The 18163-nt window shown below is 47.6% G+C and overlaps 1 protein-coding gene across 1 annotated transcript in view; it reads right to left on the bottom strand.

Moving 5' to 3' along the window:
• Positions 1-7542: 7542 nt before the first annotated feature.
• The window catches only part of GRIP2 (glutamate receptor interacting protein 2), a gene marked incomplete at both ends in the record, with an annotated part of 286640 nt that continues 276019 nt past the window's right edge, over positions 7543-18163 (bottom strand). Inside the window, 4 exons of the mRNA XM_082004592.1 lie at positions 7543-7740; positions 10239-10385; positions 12136-12372; positions 15892-16012. Coding sequence (XP_081860718.1) covers positions 7543-7740; positions 10239-10385; positions 12136-12372; positions 15892-16012 — 703 coding nt within the window. The remainder of the gene's footprint in view (positions 7741-10238; positions 10386-12135; positions 12373-15891; positions 16013-18163) is intronic.

Raw genomic sequence — 18163 nt, 5'->3', positions numbered from 1 at the left:
CAAAACAAAACAAAAAAGGTGCAGCCTTACAGTTGCTGTAAGCACCAAAAAATCCCCAACAACCATCAGCAGAGCCTTTAATGTCACCGTCAGGATAGCATCTTCTGCAGCTCTTTTCAGTCCTGTGTGTATCCTCCTTTCTCAACTGCAGATACTCCTGGTTCCTCTTCTCTGTCTCAGCGTTAGACAAGTCAAGTAGATCTGGAGACACATGGACATTTCCATTCGATAGGCCTTTTACAAGAAGTCTCCTCCCGGTCTGTTTTTATTTGCTGAGGAGACTTACAGTTTCGTTGAGGTTGTGCTTGTCACACTTGGGTTCAAAGCTCCCACTTGTTGCGTCAATGGCAAAATTCCATGCGCGGGAGGATTTGAACGTTTTTGAACAACTGATTATTACCTTCCATGTCTTGCGGTCACTACAGGATCACTCATGGAGGCATAATGTATATAAAATGTTAAATAAGCTGTGTATTGAATGGAGTGGAAAAGTTAGTTAAGCAGCTCAAGTACACTTGGAAGAAAGATGACCCTGACATCATTTCCAGGAGATTCAGTGGAAGTTGCTCACTTTCAATAAAAAAAAATAAATCTGTGTTTAAGTAGACTAGTAGATGAAATCTTTCACCCTCATATGCACACACACAAGTGAAGACATTGCTTCTATTCCTAGGCTGCAAATCGTCTGTAAGCCAACCTGCCAGGGTGTCCAAATGGCCTTTTCTAAATTGGGAGTGGTGGAAGAGGGAAAGTAATGACAAAATCCTGGACTGTGGCTCCTCCAAGGAAGCCTTGAAAACTCTCCTGGCTCCTTGTAAGTGCCACATGGCTCCTGGTAGGGAGGTTGGAGGTGGTGGTGTTTCAGGCAGCTGCCTTGGACTTGTTTTCTCCAAAATCAGCATCCAAAGCCTTGTGGTTAGGATTGACATGTGGTTGTGTATTTGTGTAATTGCATGAGCAAAGGTCAGGACCTGTCAGACTCTAGTAGCTTGTTATATTTCTTGTAATCAAAGGTAAGCTTGAGAAAGAAAATATTCAGTTGATTCGGTGACGCTTGACACCTAAGAAAATCCATGAACTAGTGCAGAACAAGCCCCGTGAGCTCCATACTTTGGTCACAAAAATTTTCTATTGGTATCAGTGGTCAACTTGAGTTTAGTGGAAAGCTTGCTCAAGAAAGAATTCCAGCATGATCGGCACTACCCCCAGCTGGAAAACTGCCCGTTCCAGCCCTGCACCCTCCACCAGATCATGGCTCTTTTCTGCCTTCCCAAAATGAGCCTATACAAGGACAATGCTGCTCTGCTTAAAAAAAAAAAAATTAAAAATCTGAATGTGTTTGTTTCTGTTGTTAAAAAATAAATAGAAAAGGTAACTTCTTGTGTGTTTTTTTCCAATTGTGAATTGGTTATTTCAATTTACCTGTGTCCTAAAACAAGGACAGAAGAAGCTTCAGACACCATTTGACCAAAAAAAAAGAGGCAAGATCAGCATTTGCAGGTTGAAAACATTAAGAAAACAAATCACTCCTCCATCCCCGTCAAAGGTGGAAAACTTTTAGTGAGGGGGCTTGCAACTGGAAAAGAGCTTGATCCTGCTGGTATTGCTGGGCTCTTGAATGGCAGCACGGACACGGCCTTTTTGTTTTGCCGCTCTGTGCTAATTTGAAATAATCAGTAAAAATGTCAGAATTTAATTGCCACAAGCTTTACACAGCCCTGAGCTTCAGGAGTAAAGGAAATTACAGACGTTTGAAAAAGGGGCGAGTTTCTGGAGGCTTTGGCTCTGCAGTGCACAGTGGAACAGTGCTGCTCGCTTTCCCATTTGCAGCACAGGGAAAATGTGGCCCAACTTGAAAAAATCAGAAGAAATAATGGGAAAAAATACAGTTTTAAAAAGTGAAAGTTGATTATGCTAAGGAGCTGCACATGTGTACCTTTGTGTGCGTGCATATGGGGGGAAGGCTTCGGTCCTGTAGCGTAGTACACGTTGGCATGATACATATTGTTTCTAAACCTATCTGCTTCTGCAGTTGAGCTGTTAAAAAGATTTGATTTTTTTTCAATATATATAAAAAAAAGAAAAGGAGAACAGTGGCAAAATCATGTTGAGAGGCTGGAAAAAAATTCCTGAGGGGGCAAGTCGAGGTAGTTTGTGATCTGCTCCTGCCCTGGAAGCCAGCGACGGTCTCTCAGCATTGCAGCATCCCAGTACTGTTCTGAAGTGCTCGTTGTTCAATAGGATGTTGTTTTTCTCCAGTGTAATGTTGTGCTTGTTACCTGATAACGTTGCCAGGGACTTCATGTTATAAGAGGTGGTCCATCTTGTTTGATGTATTTGGCTAAAAAACAGTGGTGGTTTTTTTTATTATTTGAATTCCTAGCAACTGTGACTACAGTAATGTGATGAGTAGCACATCCAGTGAGGAGGCGACGTTGACAATGGCCTCCTTAAAAATGTCACCTGAACTTTTTTAAAAAAAAAAAACCTTAAAAATATTTTTAAAACATTTTAAAACATTTTTTGTGTGTTCCAAAACAGAATATTTGTATTTGAAAAAAAATCCTGGAGTGTAATTTAATCCTGAAAACCCTAGCCTTTGTGTATATGGTAAATGTTTGTATTTTGCAGTTTCTGTTTTGCTTTTTAGATAAATGAAATGTATATGGATATTTTTAAGTCATCTTTGCTTTTTTAGATGAGTTTGTAATCACCTTATAACTGAAAATAAAACTTTCCTTTATAAACCAGCCATGATGTTGGATGCTTTTTTGGTCTTTGAGTAGCTCAGTGCTTCCTTTAAACCTGTTTTTTATTGTGGGGTTGTTGGTTTGGGGTTTTTTTTTTTGTCTTTATAAAATACTCCATTTTTATACATATGCCCAGCCCACAATCTGACTTCATGTCTATCGTGTTTTCACCCCAGTCAGCAGCTAAGCCCCACGCAGCCGCTCGCTCACCCCAGCGGGATGGGGAGAGAATCGGAGGGGTAAAAGTGCAAAAATTGTGGGTTGCAATACAGACGGTTTAATAATTAAAAAAAGGAGGAAAGAAAAAACCAAACACACAGGAAAAAAACAAGAAAAACAAGATGCAAAAGAAAACGCATTTCTTACCGCTAACCAACCGATGCCCAGCCAGTCCCCGAGCAATGGCCACCCCACCCCACAGCTGTATTTCTGCACACACCGTCGTACGGTGTGGGATCTCCCTGCGGTCAGTCGGGTCAGCTGTCCCGGCTGTGTCCCCTCCCATTTTCTAGTGCCTCCCCTGGCTCCTCGCTGGTGGGGTGGGGAGGGGTGAGCAGCAGCAAAGACCTTGATGCTGTGTAAGCACTGCTCAGCGAGATCCCTGGGTCACCAACAGCGCTTTGCTTTGTTGGGCTTCCCCCCCCACCATGACTTCGGCTGAGCGTGAAGAAGGGTCAGTGCTGGGCCCAACCCACGTCACGTCAGTCTTGCCCAGCTTCTGGTCTTATTTCACTGGTGCGTTGTTTTCCCCAGACCAACTCTCTCATCGAGTGCAGTCGGGCATGTGCTGGGTCTTACAAGGCCATGAGAAAGTAGCCTTTTTTTTTTTAATCTTTTCTCCATTTCCCCTCTTTTTTCTTTTCTTTCCTTGAAAATAGAGTGCTGATGTCCTCACAGGACCGTCCCTGCAGACACCAGCTTGCCCAGGGAGTTGAGTGCAGCTTTGTGAGTTTCTGCTGGGGGCTCTCGCCACGGGCTGAGCCACCCCAACCCAACCCAACCCATCCCAGGGCACTGCCCGCACTGGCTGTACCGTCTTGGCCGCATGCCACCACCCCCACAAGGCTTCAAACACATCAGAAAAGCCCAACAGGAAGAAAAAGGTAGAAAAAAGAAAACCACCCAACATTTATTTGCCTGGTGTATGGGAGCGGTCATTTAAGGCTGGCTGACGAGCTGTTCAGTCAAGTAGATGAGGGCTAAACCGGAGAGGCCTTTCCTTAACTCCTGATTTGAGGCAGGGAAAGAAAAAAATGGCATGTGGGTGGCTACTGGTGGTGAAATGTAAAGCCGCTCGGCAGTCACGCATCAGGCCCTAATCACTGCAAAGGCTCCAGCGCCCCGTGCCCAGGATGAGCCCCACAGCTGTCTTTATCTGGGGCTTTTTTGGCTTGGTTGGTTATTTCACTGGGTGCGATTTGAGACTGTCGGGGACTTCTCCTCCCATCGGCGAAGTTGCAAGGCCTGGGCTGAGCAGCCTGATACCGGCACAGACAGCAACTGTGGCGTGTCTCGGGCCAAAATACAATAAATACATAATTTAAAAAGCCTCTATGCGCCCCGAGCTGCTGCCGAAGGACTTCATATACCTGCCCTGGGCGGCCGTCACCTGCCCGTGGCTGCGGCTGGCTCCCTCCGCTGAGGTCTGCGGGACGCAGGGTGACATTTAGCAGGAGGATACGCTGCCCGCCGAGGCGACTGGCGGCACATGCCAGGGGTGCGGCACCGCGCTACCCTTTTACCTGCTTTACGCACCGAAGCCCCGTCGGTCACGTTGCACGGGTGCTCGCTAAACCTGCCGTCGCCCCAGCGCCTCGGTTGGCTCCGCGCGGCTTTGGTAGGTCCCCGGAGCCAAACGCGTGAAGGGCCTTGTTCTGAAGCCTGCGCCCCAGGAGGGCAGCCAGAGATGGCAGATAAGGCTTGTTTACGTGGCAATGATTCCCTGGGTCTAACCAGGAGCATTTCCATACCATGCTCAGCCTCCGAAAATTCCTGCCTTACCCACTTGGCCATGAAGGGTTGCAAAACCCAGCTCACCCTTTCCTTGCCGGTGGGCAGAGGTTGCCTACGGCCCTACCCGGGGAGCATCCCAGCCTGCGCTGCCCACGCTGGGCGCGTAGCAGTGCCCCAAACCCCTTTGTAAGAGCAAAGGGAAGAAATTCTCAACGCAGAGACACAAGGAACTACGTTCTGGGTTCGTGGCAGTCATCTCTTTCAACGCCTGGTTTCAGAGGTGGGATGATCTGGCCACCACAGCGCGGCTCCCCAAGGCACCCCACTACAGCTGCAGGGTTCAGAGCCCTTACCTCTGGCCGGCACGCCGACCTCCAGCAGCTTCCCAACGCATCCCCAGGGATTAATCATAGCTTTGCAAACGCTGCCACGGCCACCACGTGCTTTGCTGCATCGCTGTTTTCTCATGAAGTAGCCAAGGTTTAACCCAACAAGATTTTCAGCGTGGCCAAGTGAAGCTGCAAGTGGTGCTGTAACCACATGCACGGGCACCGCTAAGAGCTACAGCAAAATTGCTTCTATGTCCACGGGGAGGGAAGTGACTGGCCCCAATTCCCCCTGCCGGACAGTGGCAAGGGACAACCCCAGCCCCACACTGGTAGCCCTACAAGCAGTGGTCCCCCAGCAAAACCGCCTGCATGCCCTCACCCTTGTCCTTTGAGGTGTTTTCCTAACTGGGGGTCCTCTCACAAGTTAAAATAGGGCTGGAAGCACAGTGTTGCCTCACTATTGTCCTCCAGCAGAAAGAGACGTGAACAATAACAAATGTATTTCATTTGGTTTTATTTAATTAAAAAAAAAAAAAAATCAGTGTCATTGCAATCCCATTTAAATACAGAGATTTACAAAGAGGTCCAAAACAGGACTAAAATATTCTTTGAAATGCTGTACTTTTAAATATTGTGCTTTCATAGATACATAAGAAAATTAGCATATAAAAATACTTTACAAGGAATACACTCTAATATATGGATAAAAATACACATTTAAGTAACGCATTTCATCTTCATATCATTCAAAATGCATAGGACGGGATACAAGGACCAAGTTTTTCTTCCTTTTTTTATTTTAAAGCCTTTATTAAAAGCCTTCATTAAAAACCTATGAGAAGCCCCAGTGAGCTTCCACTGCTCAGAATATTGCATATAAAAACACTTTCGGCTGCACTGTCAATGCTCCACAGTATCATTTATGGCACATTATCTAGTTGTGGCAGCAATGGTATGGGATATTGCATACTCGAAGAGAAAATGGCTACAACAACAAATAGCTGGATGAGGCCGGACACACGTCTGGAAGAAACACCCTGATACGCTGCGCTACCGCGGAGGGACGGAGTCGCAAAGTAGCTCGGTGATGGACGAGTCCCGGCTCAGCAAAGCGACGAGCATGTCGCCTACACCCATCTGACACCCTACGCGCACCACCGGCACGCAGGCGGCGATGGGGGAACCCGAAGGGTGAGCGGGGAATGGGGGCGGCGGGCGCCGGGGCTGCAGGTCCCCGACCGAGCGAGCTCCTCGTCTCCGCTGTGCCTGAGCCCTCCCGGGGAAAGCGATGCCAGGCTCACGCCGCCACCGGCACATGAACACCGTCATAAAGTGCTAGCACGTGAAACACGGCGGGCAGACGAGGAAACCGATGCAAACATCACAGCCCCTCGTCCCCGCGGGGCCGGGGGCTCTGGGGAGAGAGGGGAGCGACCGCGGGGCGTCATGCTTGCAAAGCCACGGGGAGGCCAGCGACTGGTGAAGGTTGGGTGGACCAGGGGCGAGCAGCCGAACCCACGTGGGCGCACACACCGCCCAGCCCACGCGGGACACACGACCTCCATCTAACGAAGGGCTTCTCATGCCACTGCCTGACGGGAGACGACAAAGTGTTATTAATTCAAAACATGAGGGATGGCCCTGGGAAGACCGCTATTCTGCTATTTACTTGGGGAACGCGACAGGTTTGCAAGCAAGAGATCTCCATAAAGCCCGGACAAAGGAGGGGGCCAGGGATTTGGGCAGGTATTCGAGGCCTTCAGCCATGGGTACGGCCGCCGGCTCTGCAATGACTACTCCAGCACAGGTGACCACATTGCTCACGGGATCGATGGCCGGCGAGGTGCCTCATCCCACCGCAGGGCCAGCCAGCCGTGCCAGGAGAGTGTGGATGGGGCTGGCAGGAGGCAGCTGCAAATACCAATTTTGAACAGGAATCGCATCCAGCCGTTCTCAAGCACATTTTGAGGTGTCTTTTAAACAGGGCTCTCTACAGCCCTGCACCCAGAGCGCAAGGGGCTGCGGAAATCCATTTACCAGGAGCGTTTAAACGATGGAGCCGGGCACAACAGAAAAGGAAAGGTGTTTCAACTTTGCTGTATGCGATTAAGCGAGCAAACAAGAAACATAATTAGCACCATGTGTGTTTAGAGGATGGCCAAGGCCTTCAGGGTGAGGAGGGTGTCAGAGGCAGGACCCCGCACACCCTGACGGCTGGGGCGCAGGGGGATGCCCTGCCACGGGGGATGGTTGTGGTTGCTCCTTCCTCCCATCGGCAGCTCGTCCCATCGCCAGCGCTGCCCACGGCCTGAGACGTGCATCCAGCTCAGACCTTCCCAGCAGTATTTGGCGGTCTACAGGCGACAGCTCAGCTGAAGACCCACCTCCCCACTTGCGGGTTATGGTACACACAGCATTTACAAATACCAGTGCAAAAACCAGGAAAAACACCCCAAATACCGCAACGGCTCAGCAGAGGCCCCCAGCACCACCTGCTCTGCTCCCGCTGCTCAGAACGTCTGGACGCTCGCCTTGACCTCGGCGCCACGGGCCACCTGCACCGGCAGCTCTCCCTTCTTCTGCGGGGGAGCGTTGGCAGCCAGGGCCAAGGGGTTTCGGCTAATCACCAGGTCCAGCTTATCTCCAGCCTCCGAAATCAAGGGAACAGCCAGACAGCAGTCAAAGTCTCTCGTTCGGACGCGGTTTACCTGCCGGGATGGATTTAGGACATGCCATGGGGAGGAACAACAGAAAGACCATGTTTGTTAGTCAGAAAATACAAGGCTGGTGCTAAACCCACACCGGTGAAAACACACACCTCTTGGGTGTCCCTGATTCCAGGTTCACAGCAGAGCAGAGTGCCGGCACCCTTTCAGGCTGAGCACATCCTTGCTTAGCTGAGAAATGATGCAATAACTGGTATAGAAAAGGGGAAAAAAAGTCTGGATCAGGCATAAACCCTGACCCCTGGTGCCTGGGGCAGTATTACAAGTATTAAACACTGCAGGGCTCAGAACCAATTCTCCAGTTCACTCCTGTAGGAGAAAGGTTGCCGTTTTCCATTATTTTTTTGCCATCATGGCTTTTACTGGCTTTAAATCCATGATGTGGCATATTCAGTGCCTAGAAAACAAATACAGCTTAGACTCTGAGGCTTCTGCCAACCATTTTCCAGCTCAGCCAGCAGTAAATTGAGACTGCACTGAACAGTTTCTGCTTCTCCTTTCTCCATTTACATCCTTCATTTCAGGAGTCCGGATGCATTTCACATGGGCTCAGAAGGCAGCGGCAAATTCTCTCTGCAGGATTCAGCAGATACGAGTACAGATACTGCTGCCTCTTGCAGACCTTGAAGCACATTTCCAGGCTGGGTCACCTGCAAGAACCACCCCAGCTCTCTCGCCTACAGCTACCAGAGCACCTGGGCTTGGTGCCATGACAGCTCTGGGATGGCAGAAGCTGGAAAACGGCATGGGAAGGGAAAACAGGGAAGGGAGAAAGGAATTTCCCACCCACCTTTAGAGCAAACATAACCCCTGGGGCCAGGTGTTGCTTCCTTCTCTGGGTAGGGGCTGGATGAGTCCATGCACTTCCACCCAAAACCCTTTCCCAGCATTAATGTATGCCCATGGAGCTGAGCTCTGTGATGGCGGCAGTGTCCCCCTGCTCTAGCTGGTGACCACAAAGTTGACCCCAGTAGTGCTCCTTACAGCGTAGCAACTAAGGACAATTTCTAGACCACACGTGGACGAGGAGAGAGAAGCCAGGAGCTTGTTCTGCCTTTGCTCTACACCAGCCAGGCAGTTCCAGTGGAAGAGGGCATTAGTGCAACGCTACGCTACGCTCCAGCTAATCCAGCCAGCCAAGAAGCAGAGGGTCTGTTACAGCTGGGATGAGGCGTTTCGCGGGCGTTCGGGCACATCATCGTGCCCCTAATCAGCAGCACTGTGAAGCATCCTCAGCAATGCATCTCTGTACTTCTTGCCGGCAGTTGCCTGTACCAGGTCTGCAATCCCTCATTCACAACTCCACACGTCAACGCAATGGCAATCGCCTCGTCTTCTTGTAGGTGTAAGCCATGCGGCGCAGCATGCGGAAGGGGGATGTCGAAAGTCTCCACGCCGCTTTGTTTAGGATTTCAGGCACACCTCCCAGAGCACTTGGCACTCGCAAAAAGCAACACATCCAACATTCAACAGAAAGGCAGCCCAGAGCCTAATTAGCTTCTTGTTCATTCTTGCACCATCTTTTATTTGAAGCCGAGAAGGAATAATTGTATAGCAGCCAACTGGCTAGAGACCATAACAAGCTTAAACAAGGTTCCCCACAGCGCTGCCAGTTCTCCAGTTACCTGATGTACAACCATATATTGGCTCTAATCCTACTAACAACCCCCGCCTAGAAATTAGTAAAACTAAACATCTTTCTGAGAGTTTCCAAATATGGTCACCGTATCTGCATTTCCAAAAGGTGGCAATTTTTCCATTGGGGTTGCACTTTCTCAGTTGCTGTTTGAGTTGCCCCAAGGCTAAAATAGTTGTTTTTCATCCATATAAAGCTCCTCTCCAATCTCCAAAACTCACTGTGCTCTCACTGTCCCTCTGGTAGTCCAATACGCCCAGCTCACATTTATTACAGACTGTTCTTTTGACCAGAGTTTTTATTCTGTTTCTGCATCAGCTATTTCAGATCAAGTATCTTTCAAAGAAAAAGATCCATGAAAAACACTTTGCTTGAAGGATGTGTTTCCTAGAAGACTCTTTTAGTTGTCAAAGGCATGCACAGTACTTCATGAATACCACTTAGCTCCACAGGGGGCTTTGCAGGAACACGTATTAGTCAACACAATCTAGTTCATCCAAAAATCACCCTCTTACACGACAGGAAAAGGATTGAGGGTGAGAGGGGGAAGCAACACAGCTTTTCGGTTGTTTTGAGCTGCCTGAGCTCAAAAAGGCCAGTGCCAGGCAGGCTGTGTCCTGGAATAGGTGTAACCTAGGGGTACCACCTGGGGGTATTACCTAGTGATTTCTCTTTATAAAACACAGGTCTCATTGAGTGCTTGGTGGCTAAGCGCTCACCTAGTTGGCTAACTATTACCTTTCATTAAAGTTAGTGCTGCCATGGATGGGTCTCACTTCTCTCTTCCTCTCAGCCACTCATTCACTCCGTCCCAGCCTCCAGAATTGCATTTTGCATTTATTACCTGAAGCACTCTGTCATATGGCTTGAGGCCACACTGATCTGCTGGCCCATCCGGACGGACCATATTTACATAGACACCTTTTTCTAACAGGCCGTCTGACACACTGAATCCAAAGTCTTCGCTCTCCGGGTCTTTGTGGAGTGTCATCTGGAGGGGCAGAAAGAGAACACATGTTTTAATGCAGCAGAGGCAGGAGGAGACGTACAGGAGAGGACAGGAATAGCATAGGTAATGTGTGTGGACCTACAGCAATTCTGCTCTGGGTCTCTTGGGCACATTTTTCTTAGCCCGGGCAGCTAATATAGATTGAGCCATATCTACCAGACATCATCCGTTTAGACAGGTTGCATGGACCTTTGGTGACCAGCATATAACCAACCACACAACAGTCCCTCTTCCTTGGACACGGAAGGAAATGCAAGCAGTGTAATACAGACTGAGCTGCCATATTTCATGCAAGGAGCAACAAAGCAAGTGTTGTTAATGGAGTATCACCTTCCCTGGCCCAAGCTATGCTGTGCAACCTCTGTGTATGCCAGACCAACACATGAAAAATCAACATGTTCATGAAGAGTTGTCAAGATGTGTGTCAAATGTGAAGACAGCTCATTTTTAATATGTTACCCAGCAAGAACATCTAAACTTCTCCATATTATTGATGAGTTCTTTTCAGAAAATTTGGATCAGTAAGTGCTGATGTACTGAGGACAAGAACTGGATAACCTCATGGCCCTTCCCTTGAGTATGTCACACTTTGGACTCGTCTAAAGGAGGGTTGTACTGCTGGAAGCGTATCTTGCCATGGGGTAACACTGGGAGCCAGGGACAACTGATTCCCCACACCACCAAAATCTCCCTTTGCCTCCCATGAACTGGGAGTGCATCTCTTCCATGAGGCTCTAACTCCATCACTGTGTTCTTGGCTGGGTGAGCCTCATGGATGTGGGATCCTTGGGAAGAACAGTGCCCAGGATGACGCACAGGAGCAGCCCACCTGGCCTCAACCTCATTTCCAAACACAGCCAACACCAGATGCTCCAGCAAAACGAAAAGTCACCCTTTAACATGCCTAATTACACAGCTCCCCTCCTTCAGGTACGAAGGAGTTTTATTTAAAGACACATTTGCCATGCCCTGAAGGACAGGAGCAGATCAAACACGAAAAAGTTGTTTTTTCCAGCTACTGTAACTGCAGCTTTCATTCTAAAGTCACACTAGGAAAGAAAAAAGCAATCAAATTTTCTGAAACCTCTCCAGCTCCCTTCCCTGCCTGCATTCTGCATGAACAGCATCTACAGTTAATTACTTCTTCTAATTACCGTTGCCTTGCACCATGCTTAAACTGGCTACATTCAGCTGGGTACTGAATTCAAACAAGTACCCCATCACTGAAGTCCTACCATTTGTGCCCCTTCAGGAAGGGATGGGGGTGGAGTGAAAGGGGAGGGAAAATAAGTTAATTTTAAGTTATTATAAGGGGGTTTTTTATGAGAAAAGTGGCCTACTGAATGGAGTGTGCCACTGGAAAAGGGTTGATGGGTCTCCATGGGACCATACTTTGAGCTCTCTCGCCTGTGTCTGTAGCACCAATTAATGAACTCCAGAACACAAGGACCTAGAAACCACATAAAATAAAGGGAAACAGCAAAGCACAGGTTTAAACACAACTGAAGCATGGCAGCTAAATCCTATTACTCTTCCAAAGAGGCCCCTTCCTCTTAACCTGAGCCTCTGGAAACCTTTGCTGAAGACCTCGGTGGGGGCCAGCTTTAACAAGGAAGATTTTCTGCAGGTGTCTGAACAAAAGGAGATTTTCTACAAGGTTGCAAAGCTTCTACAGCTTTTACCATTGACGTACCACAGTGCCACAGCCAGACTAACCCTTGGCAGCACAGACCTTGTGAAACTCGAGAGGGGTAGGAGACATGATTTCCTGCATTTCCTTCTCGACCTTCTTCATGTCCAGGTTCCTCTCGTTCTTCTTGGCAGGGGAGCTGCTGCCCTCGGTCTGTCCGTCATCACGGCTGGAGTTTGCTTTCCTCAATGGGCTCAGTCCTGATGGGTTGACAGAGTCCAGGAGCAGCTTGCTGCCCTCCAGCCCCAGGTTATGCACGCTCCCTGTCATGATGGATGCCTGTAGGGCAAGGGCACAAAGTCACTCTGCTGAGCCAGCAGCAGGAAGAGATGGACCACGCAGCAACAAAAGTGGCATAGGCAACAACAGGGGTGCATCATTGCTCTCATTAATCAGGAAAGTAAGTACCAAGAAGCTCTTCAAGTTAGCTATAAAAGCCATTTCCAGACCTCAGGGAGCTTGCTGCCAGCAACATGGAGCTTTATCTCAAAAGAAAACATTTGTGAAGCATGTCCTTCTTTTTTGATGACCCCTTCTACACAAACAGGGCAAGGCAGGCCTCATCTTGTGCAGGAACCTTCTTGGTAGTCAAGCAGGATGGACATCCCAATCTCAGGGGGCTCGCGGCGGAAACACTATCTGCCTGGCTCTTCAGCCTGCCCCTGCAGGCTGCAGCTCACCGTCAGCATTGCCCAGTGCTGGCAATGGCCCAGGGAAGTCAATACCTTGGACTCTACTGAGGCCAATTCAGCAGAGAAATTAGGATTTTATCTGTCAGTAAATGGGAGCCCTCACTAAGCAAAACTGAGTTTAAAATATGAAATTAAGTAGTATTTAAGCCTGGTCATCCTTGATAGCATCCATTAAAAGCTGGCCCTAAGTAGATTCTACTCCATTTGGCAATGCTTTTCACTAATGAGATTACACTGATCAAAGCTAATGAAGGAGTCAAGAATCCAGTCTATGGAAGTTCAACTGGCTCCAGGTCACAGAGTCCATTTAAACAGTGTAATGAAAACTGTCATTTCAAAGTTCAGGCTCCAAGGTTCTGCAGTCCCATTAAATGTCAAAAGGTAGAAGAAAGAAAAGGAAAGGTAGGGATAGCAAAGTTAGCACAGATAGCAAAATGCAGCAATGCTAGATGTGACAAGCTGAAGAGCAACTGCTCCTGTGCACAGAGGAAATATCATCTGACTAAATCCCTAATCAAGGCCCTCCAGGTCTTTGCTCCAAGATGCAACAAAGGCAAATAAAGTGAATTCTGGTGGCAGCATGAAAATGCCAGCACTACCTACATTATCCCAAATAGGGATGGATAAAATACAGAAAACCTTTTAGCTTTGCACTTTTCAGGTCTTCACACAAAAATTATTTAATCAGCTCAAGTTTGGACAAAACTCAAATACCTGCTACATGCTGAAAGGACGTTGAGTTACCACATACTTGAAATACAGTTTAGCAAACAGCAGTACAGCCAACCAGGGTATGTTTGTTCATTGACCTCAGGCAGCCCCACACTCCCGAGAAGGCCGTGCCGTGCCGTACCACCACCAGCTTTGTAGAGCCAGGGAGGAGAACAGAAAGGTCCGTGCACGCCGTGCTGCTGTCCTCCCTCATGCACTGCAAATACCAAAACTGGCCAGTACCCAACGGCACACCGCTCCTACAGCGTTCGACTCCTTCTCTATCTTCAAGGTATTTAAATACTCCTTGCAGCATCATAAGCAATTTGCTAGGTGCTTTGGGTGAAGTGCAAGGAGCAGAAAGGGCAATTCTGGACTCCTTCAGCCTGTGGCTGCCCCACATTATTTTTCCCCATGTCTTGGTGGGCCCTCAAAGCAAAGTGGGGACACAGGCTTCACTAGACATACTGGAAAAAGCCTGTTTCTACCCATACCCCATAGTCTGGGACTGGATTATTACTGTGTGTGAACCTGTTCCCAGGCTATCTTGTGTCATCTTGCGTGACTTTTATTCTTTTTTAAATGTGGAGCATGAAGGGGCAAATTTAGAAAAAAAATATTAAAAAAAAAAAATCTGTGACTGTCATAAAAATCACAGGAGGCCAGGAGCTGGGGCTTAGAAACTTGTGATACAGCAAGAGCTCCAATGAACATCACACCTCCCACACCACACCTTGGGGAAGACGGGCACATGGAGAGGGAGGAACAGATCAGCGGTACTTTGGATTAGATAAAAGGGGAGTTGAAACCCATCAGTCTTCTTCCGAAAACACAGCACTTTCCTTTTGTCCCCAAAACTTTCCAAAATATTCTAGAAACGTGCTAAATACACCAAAATCCTAGAGCTGCTCAGCTTTTTGTAAAATTTCTTCACATCTTTTTAAAGCATTGCTACAACTGTCAAAGCTCCAAAGACTTAAAACAGCATGAATCAAAAGCCCACGCATCCCTGCACCATGGATCCCTGGAAAAGGACTGGGCAGAAAGGTATTTTCCCTGTCCCAGCATTTCACAGTAACCCAACAAATCCCTTCTTTGGCATGTAGATGCCAGCCATTATGCAGTCAACAACAGTTCAGAAAGGTTGACAGTGGCTGCCTAAACTCATTTCTAAATATATTCAGGTCCAGGAAATAAGTGATCAACGGAAGAAGTTATAGTTTGGGGGGGATGGGGATTTTGGGGGTTTGTTTCTTGTTTTTTTTTTTTTTTAAGTCAGCATTTTTTTGCACAGTTAAGATGACAAATACACTGTTTCGTGCTTCAGCACAATAAATTTAATTGAGATTTCCTCCCCCACTTACAGTTGCTAAGGATCAAGGAGGAAAGAACAATCATTAAGTCCCTCGTCACCAATATTTTCACATAAAAAGCAAAACAGGACTTTCCTTTTCCACCTCCGATTATTCAGAAATTGCCTTTTCTCCCTGAAGCCTAAGCAATATGCAATTGTGCATAAAAACAGTCCCACTGGGCGTGATGGAGGGCACGACCCAGCGAGCTCCCCCCAGTCCTTTGCCCCCAGAAGGCAAGGGCAGAGAGAAGCTCGCGGGGTCCCACTCCTCCCTCTGGGCTGCGGGAGCAGCACCGGGGAGGGCAGCACCACGGGTCCCATCCTGCGGGGCAGGTTTGCTTCCCGCTGCTCAGCAGTCTCGGGGGAGACCTTTATTTGCATCCCACAGCTTAGAAATCCAGGCTCCCCATCCTATAACCGGACACAATAACATGACCTCCATAGTGTTTTGGATAAAGAAAAGAGAAAGTGGTTTGTGAAGAGAGGAAGCTTTATTTCTGCAGGAAGCAATTACTTTTCAGATTTTTCCACAGGGAAGGCTGGCTGAAAAGCTTCCAATTACCTATTTCACTGAAACAGTTTCCGGCAGAGTGACAGCTGAATGCAAGATGTATGTCGGGCCTGTCTATACTTGAGGTAAGCCAAGGCTTCAGTCCCAGTGGGGTTTTGGGGGGCTCCTTTTGCTTGGCCTTTGAGTGCTTTGGACAGACAGTATCTTTCCAAGCAGAGGGTTTACCGTTTGGTAGGGAAGGTTTGCCAACAGTCACATGGAGACTGCTGGCCAGCAACGGTTTGCAAAAAGAGCATGGAGCTCCTGGTGGAGAAGTCATCGGCTCAGGGAAAAAAGTGCATGCAAGCAACTGTCTAATGAGACATAGTTATCCATTAGCACAAACACTAACATAGATTAAACTCAAACCTGCCTTCACACCACTGGCAGCACAGGGATGCTACAGGCAATGAACAGATCCGTGGAAACAGTCTAACATTTACAGCAAGGCAAAACAGTCAGATCAGCAGCAAATTCAGAAAGCGAATTACCTCAATCTCCCTCAAAAGTTCAGACTGGCCGCATGTTTCCAAATCCTCCAAAGCTTCTCCAAAAACACGCCAAAAACTATCCTCGTGAGTGGTCTCAAGGCCGTTTTGGCGGTTGGGGTATCTGTTGTAACGTAGGAACCAAACATTGTCAGCACTCTTCTGCAGCGGGATGAAAGCCGCAAGGCTACAGCAAGTGTCTCACCAGTAAAAGCAGAGACTTGAAGAGTCTTCATATACAAAAGCAAACCATATGAACTTTTCAGACAAAAGTCCGAATACGAGACCTCCATGCATTTACTAACGGGGTAAGTGTCCTTCAAAGGAAGAATTAAGTTGGTGTAGTAATGTCAAAGTTCAAAGGGTAAATTAAAAAGTGCCTGTAGGAAGATTGTAGGTTTAGGAAGACGTTTTGGTGAAATAGAGAAGTGAAAGAAAAAAGGATGCGTTATGGGTAAACCAGGAGCCTCAGAGACTGTTAGTACAAAGGCTGATGGGATAGAGCTCAGATCTGAGACACAGAACACCTGAGAAGAGAGAGAAAAACACAGAGGGTAACAGACATGGTGAGAAAATGATAAATACATTAGGTCTCTATGAGAGTAAATAATGCAAAGATGTATATAAAAATGATTGCCCTGGGCTGGACAAGTAAACACGCACTACAGCCAGCAATAGACAGTGTCGTGTATTAACCCATACAAACTGAGTCTTACTTGCTTTGGGATGGCCAGGGAACTGAGCCGTTACTTTCAGGAGGTCTCTTTTTGTTGCTATATAACAGTCATGGCACCTACAGCCATGTAAAAATTGCCACCAGTTCTGTCTACAACAGAGAGTAAGGACAGAGAGAACCTCTCTCAAGCTGGTACAAACACACGTTAATAACACCGTGTGTCACGCTCGGGGTTCTGCAATTTCCAACCTTGGCAGTTTCAGCATCTCTTATCTCTGACCACAAGCCAGGTTAAATTCTTAGACTTCTAAAGCAAATAGCAATTAAACATGCTAAAGTCCTCTGAACAAGCCAGAGAAGTAGGTCACACCAGACACTGCTTGCTGAACACCAGGCTCTGTGCAAAACTGAGACCATTTAACAGTTTAACAGAAAACTGAGACCATTTAGCAGTTTAACAGAAGCCTCTTGGAGGAGACTCTCCACAGTGTTAAATCAAGGTCACGATAAACCCACTAATGTGTCATGGGGAGACTCCTCAAGGGGACAGTGACATTAGAGCAGCCCTAATGCATCTTCCACACATCTTATTAGGAGCTGCATGGACGAGGCTCCACCTCTGCAACATCTGGCAGCATCTTTCATGGCTTCATGGCCGTCAGTGCTGCAGATGGCAAGGGATGCTCATCCACCAGAGCCACTTAGCAAAGTCAAAACATTTTACTTGAGTACAAGTCAAAGAGAGGTTGACCATTAAATATATAATGACCCCTTGGACTGATAATAGAGATTTTTTTCAGATCTCTATTAACTGCAAAGTCTTTAGACATGGTTTGCTTTCCATCCACTGGTTTAAATGGGAGTCTGTCACAGACATAAACTTACACACACACATTTCTGCTCCTTGTTGGATTATGGCCTGCCTGGAGAAAGTAGTATCTGACATGTCTTATTGTGTTGTAAATTTACCCCCTACCTTTCATCAGCTTTTAAAGGACAGTAGCCTTTACACCAGGCAGAAAGGTCAAAAAAACACCCAGCAAGACTTTATAAAAACAAACCAAAATTTCCCTCCAAAAGGCATTTTCAATTCTTTTCCCTTACTCATTTCCTTCCTCTGCTCCCAGGTTCCCAAGGAGGCAAACGTCCCTTCCAGTTACCAGTTTCTTGCCTCTCAGATCAGCAATATAACAAACATGTCCAGGACGTGGATGAATCAGTATGGGCTCTCACACCACTGGGTCAGCAGGTTTTTCCAGGCTGAAGGCAGCCAGGGTCAAAGACATTTTGTTTTTCTCCCTAATAAAAAGGGCTCAGCAGCATGAAACATTTCACTTGCACTTTGACATCAGGGCTCGAAGCCCTCATTAGGGACACACGGGGCTTCGAGCGCTCAGATTTGCTAACTTCAGCTGTCGGCAGCCTCGCCGCGAGGGCCACGAGGGATCAACGACCTCTGCAAGCCGGCTCTTGCTGAGAGGCAAAACAAGAACAAAGTCTCCGCTGCTGCCAGCCTTCCTGCCAGTTTGATCATCTTTAAATAGGTGGAAATGGCCATGAGATGTTCTAAGGGTTTTGTTTGGACAAACAAAGTTAAGG

Source organism: Phaethon aethereus (assembly GCF_964289735.1).
Source record: "Phaethon aethereus genome assembly, chromosome: 11".
Classification (NCBI taxonomy): Eukaryota; Metazoa; Chordata; class Aves; order Phaethontiformes; family Phaethontidae; genus Phaethon; species Phaethon aethereus.
The sequence above is the reverse complement of the archived record's forward strand: the minus strand, read 5'-3'. Positions and strand labels throughout refer to the sequence as shown.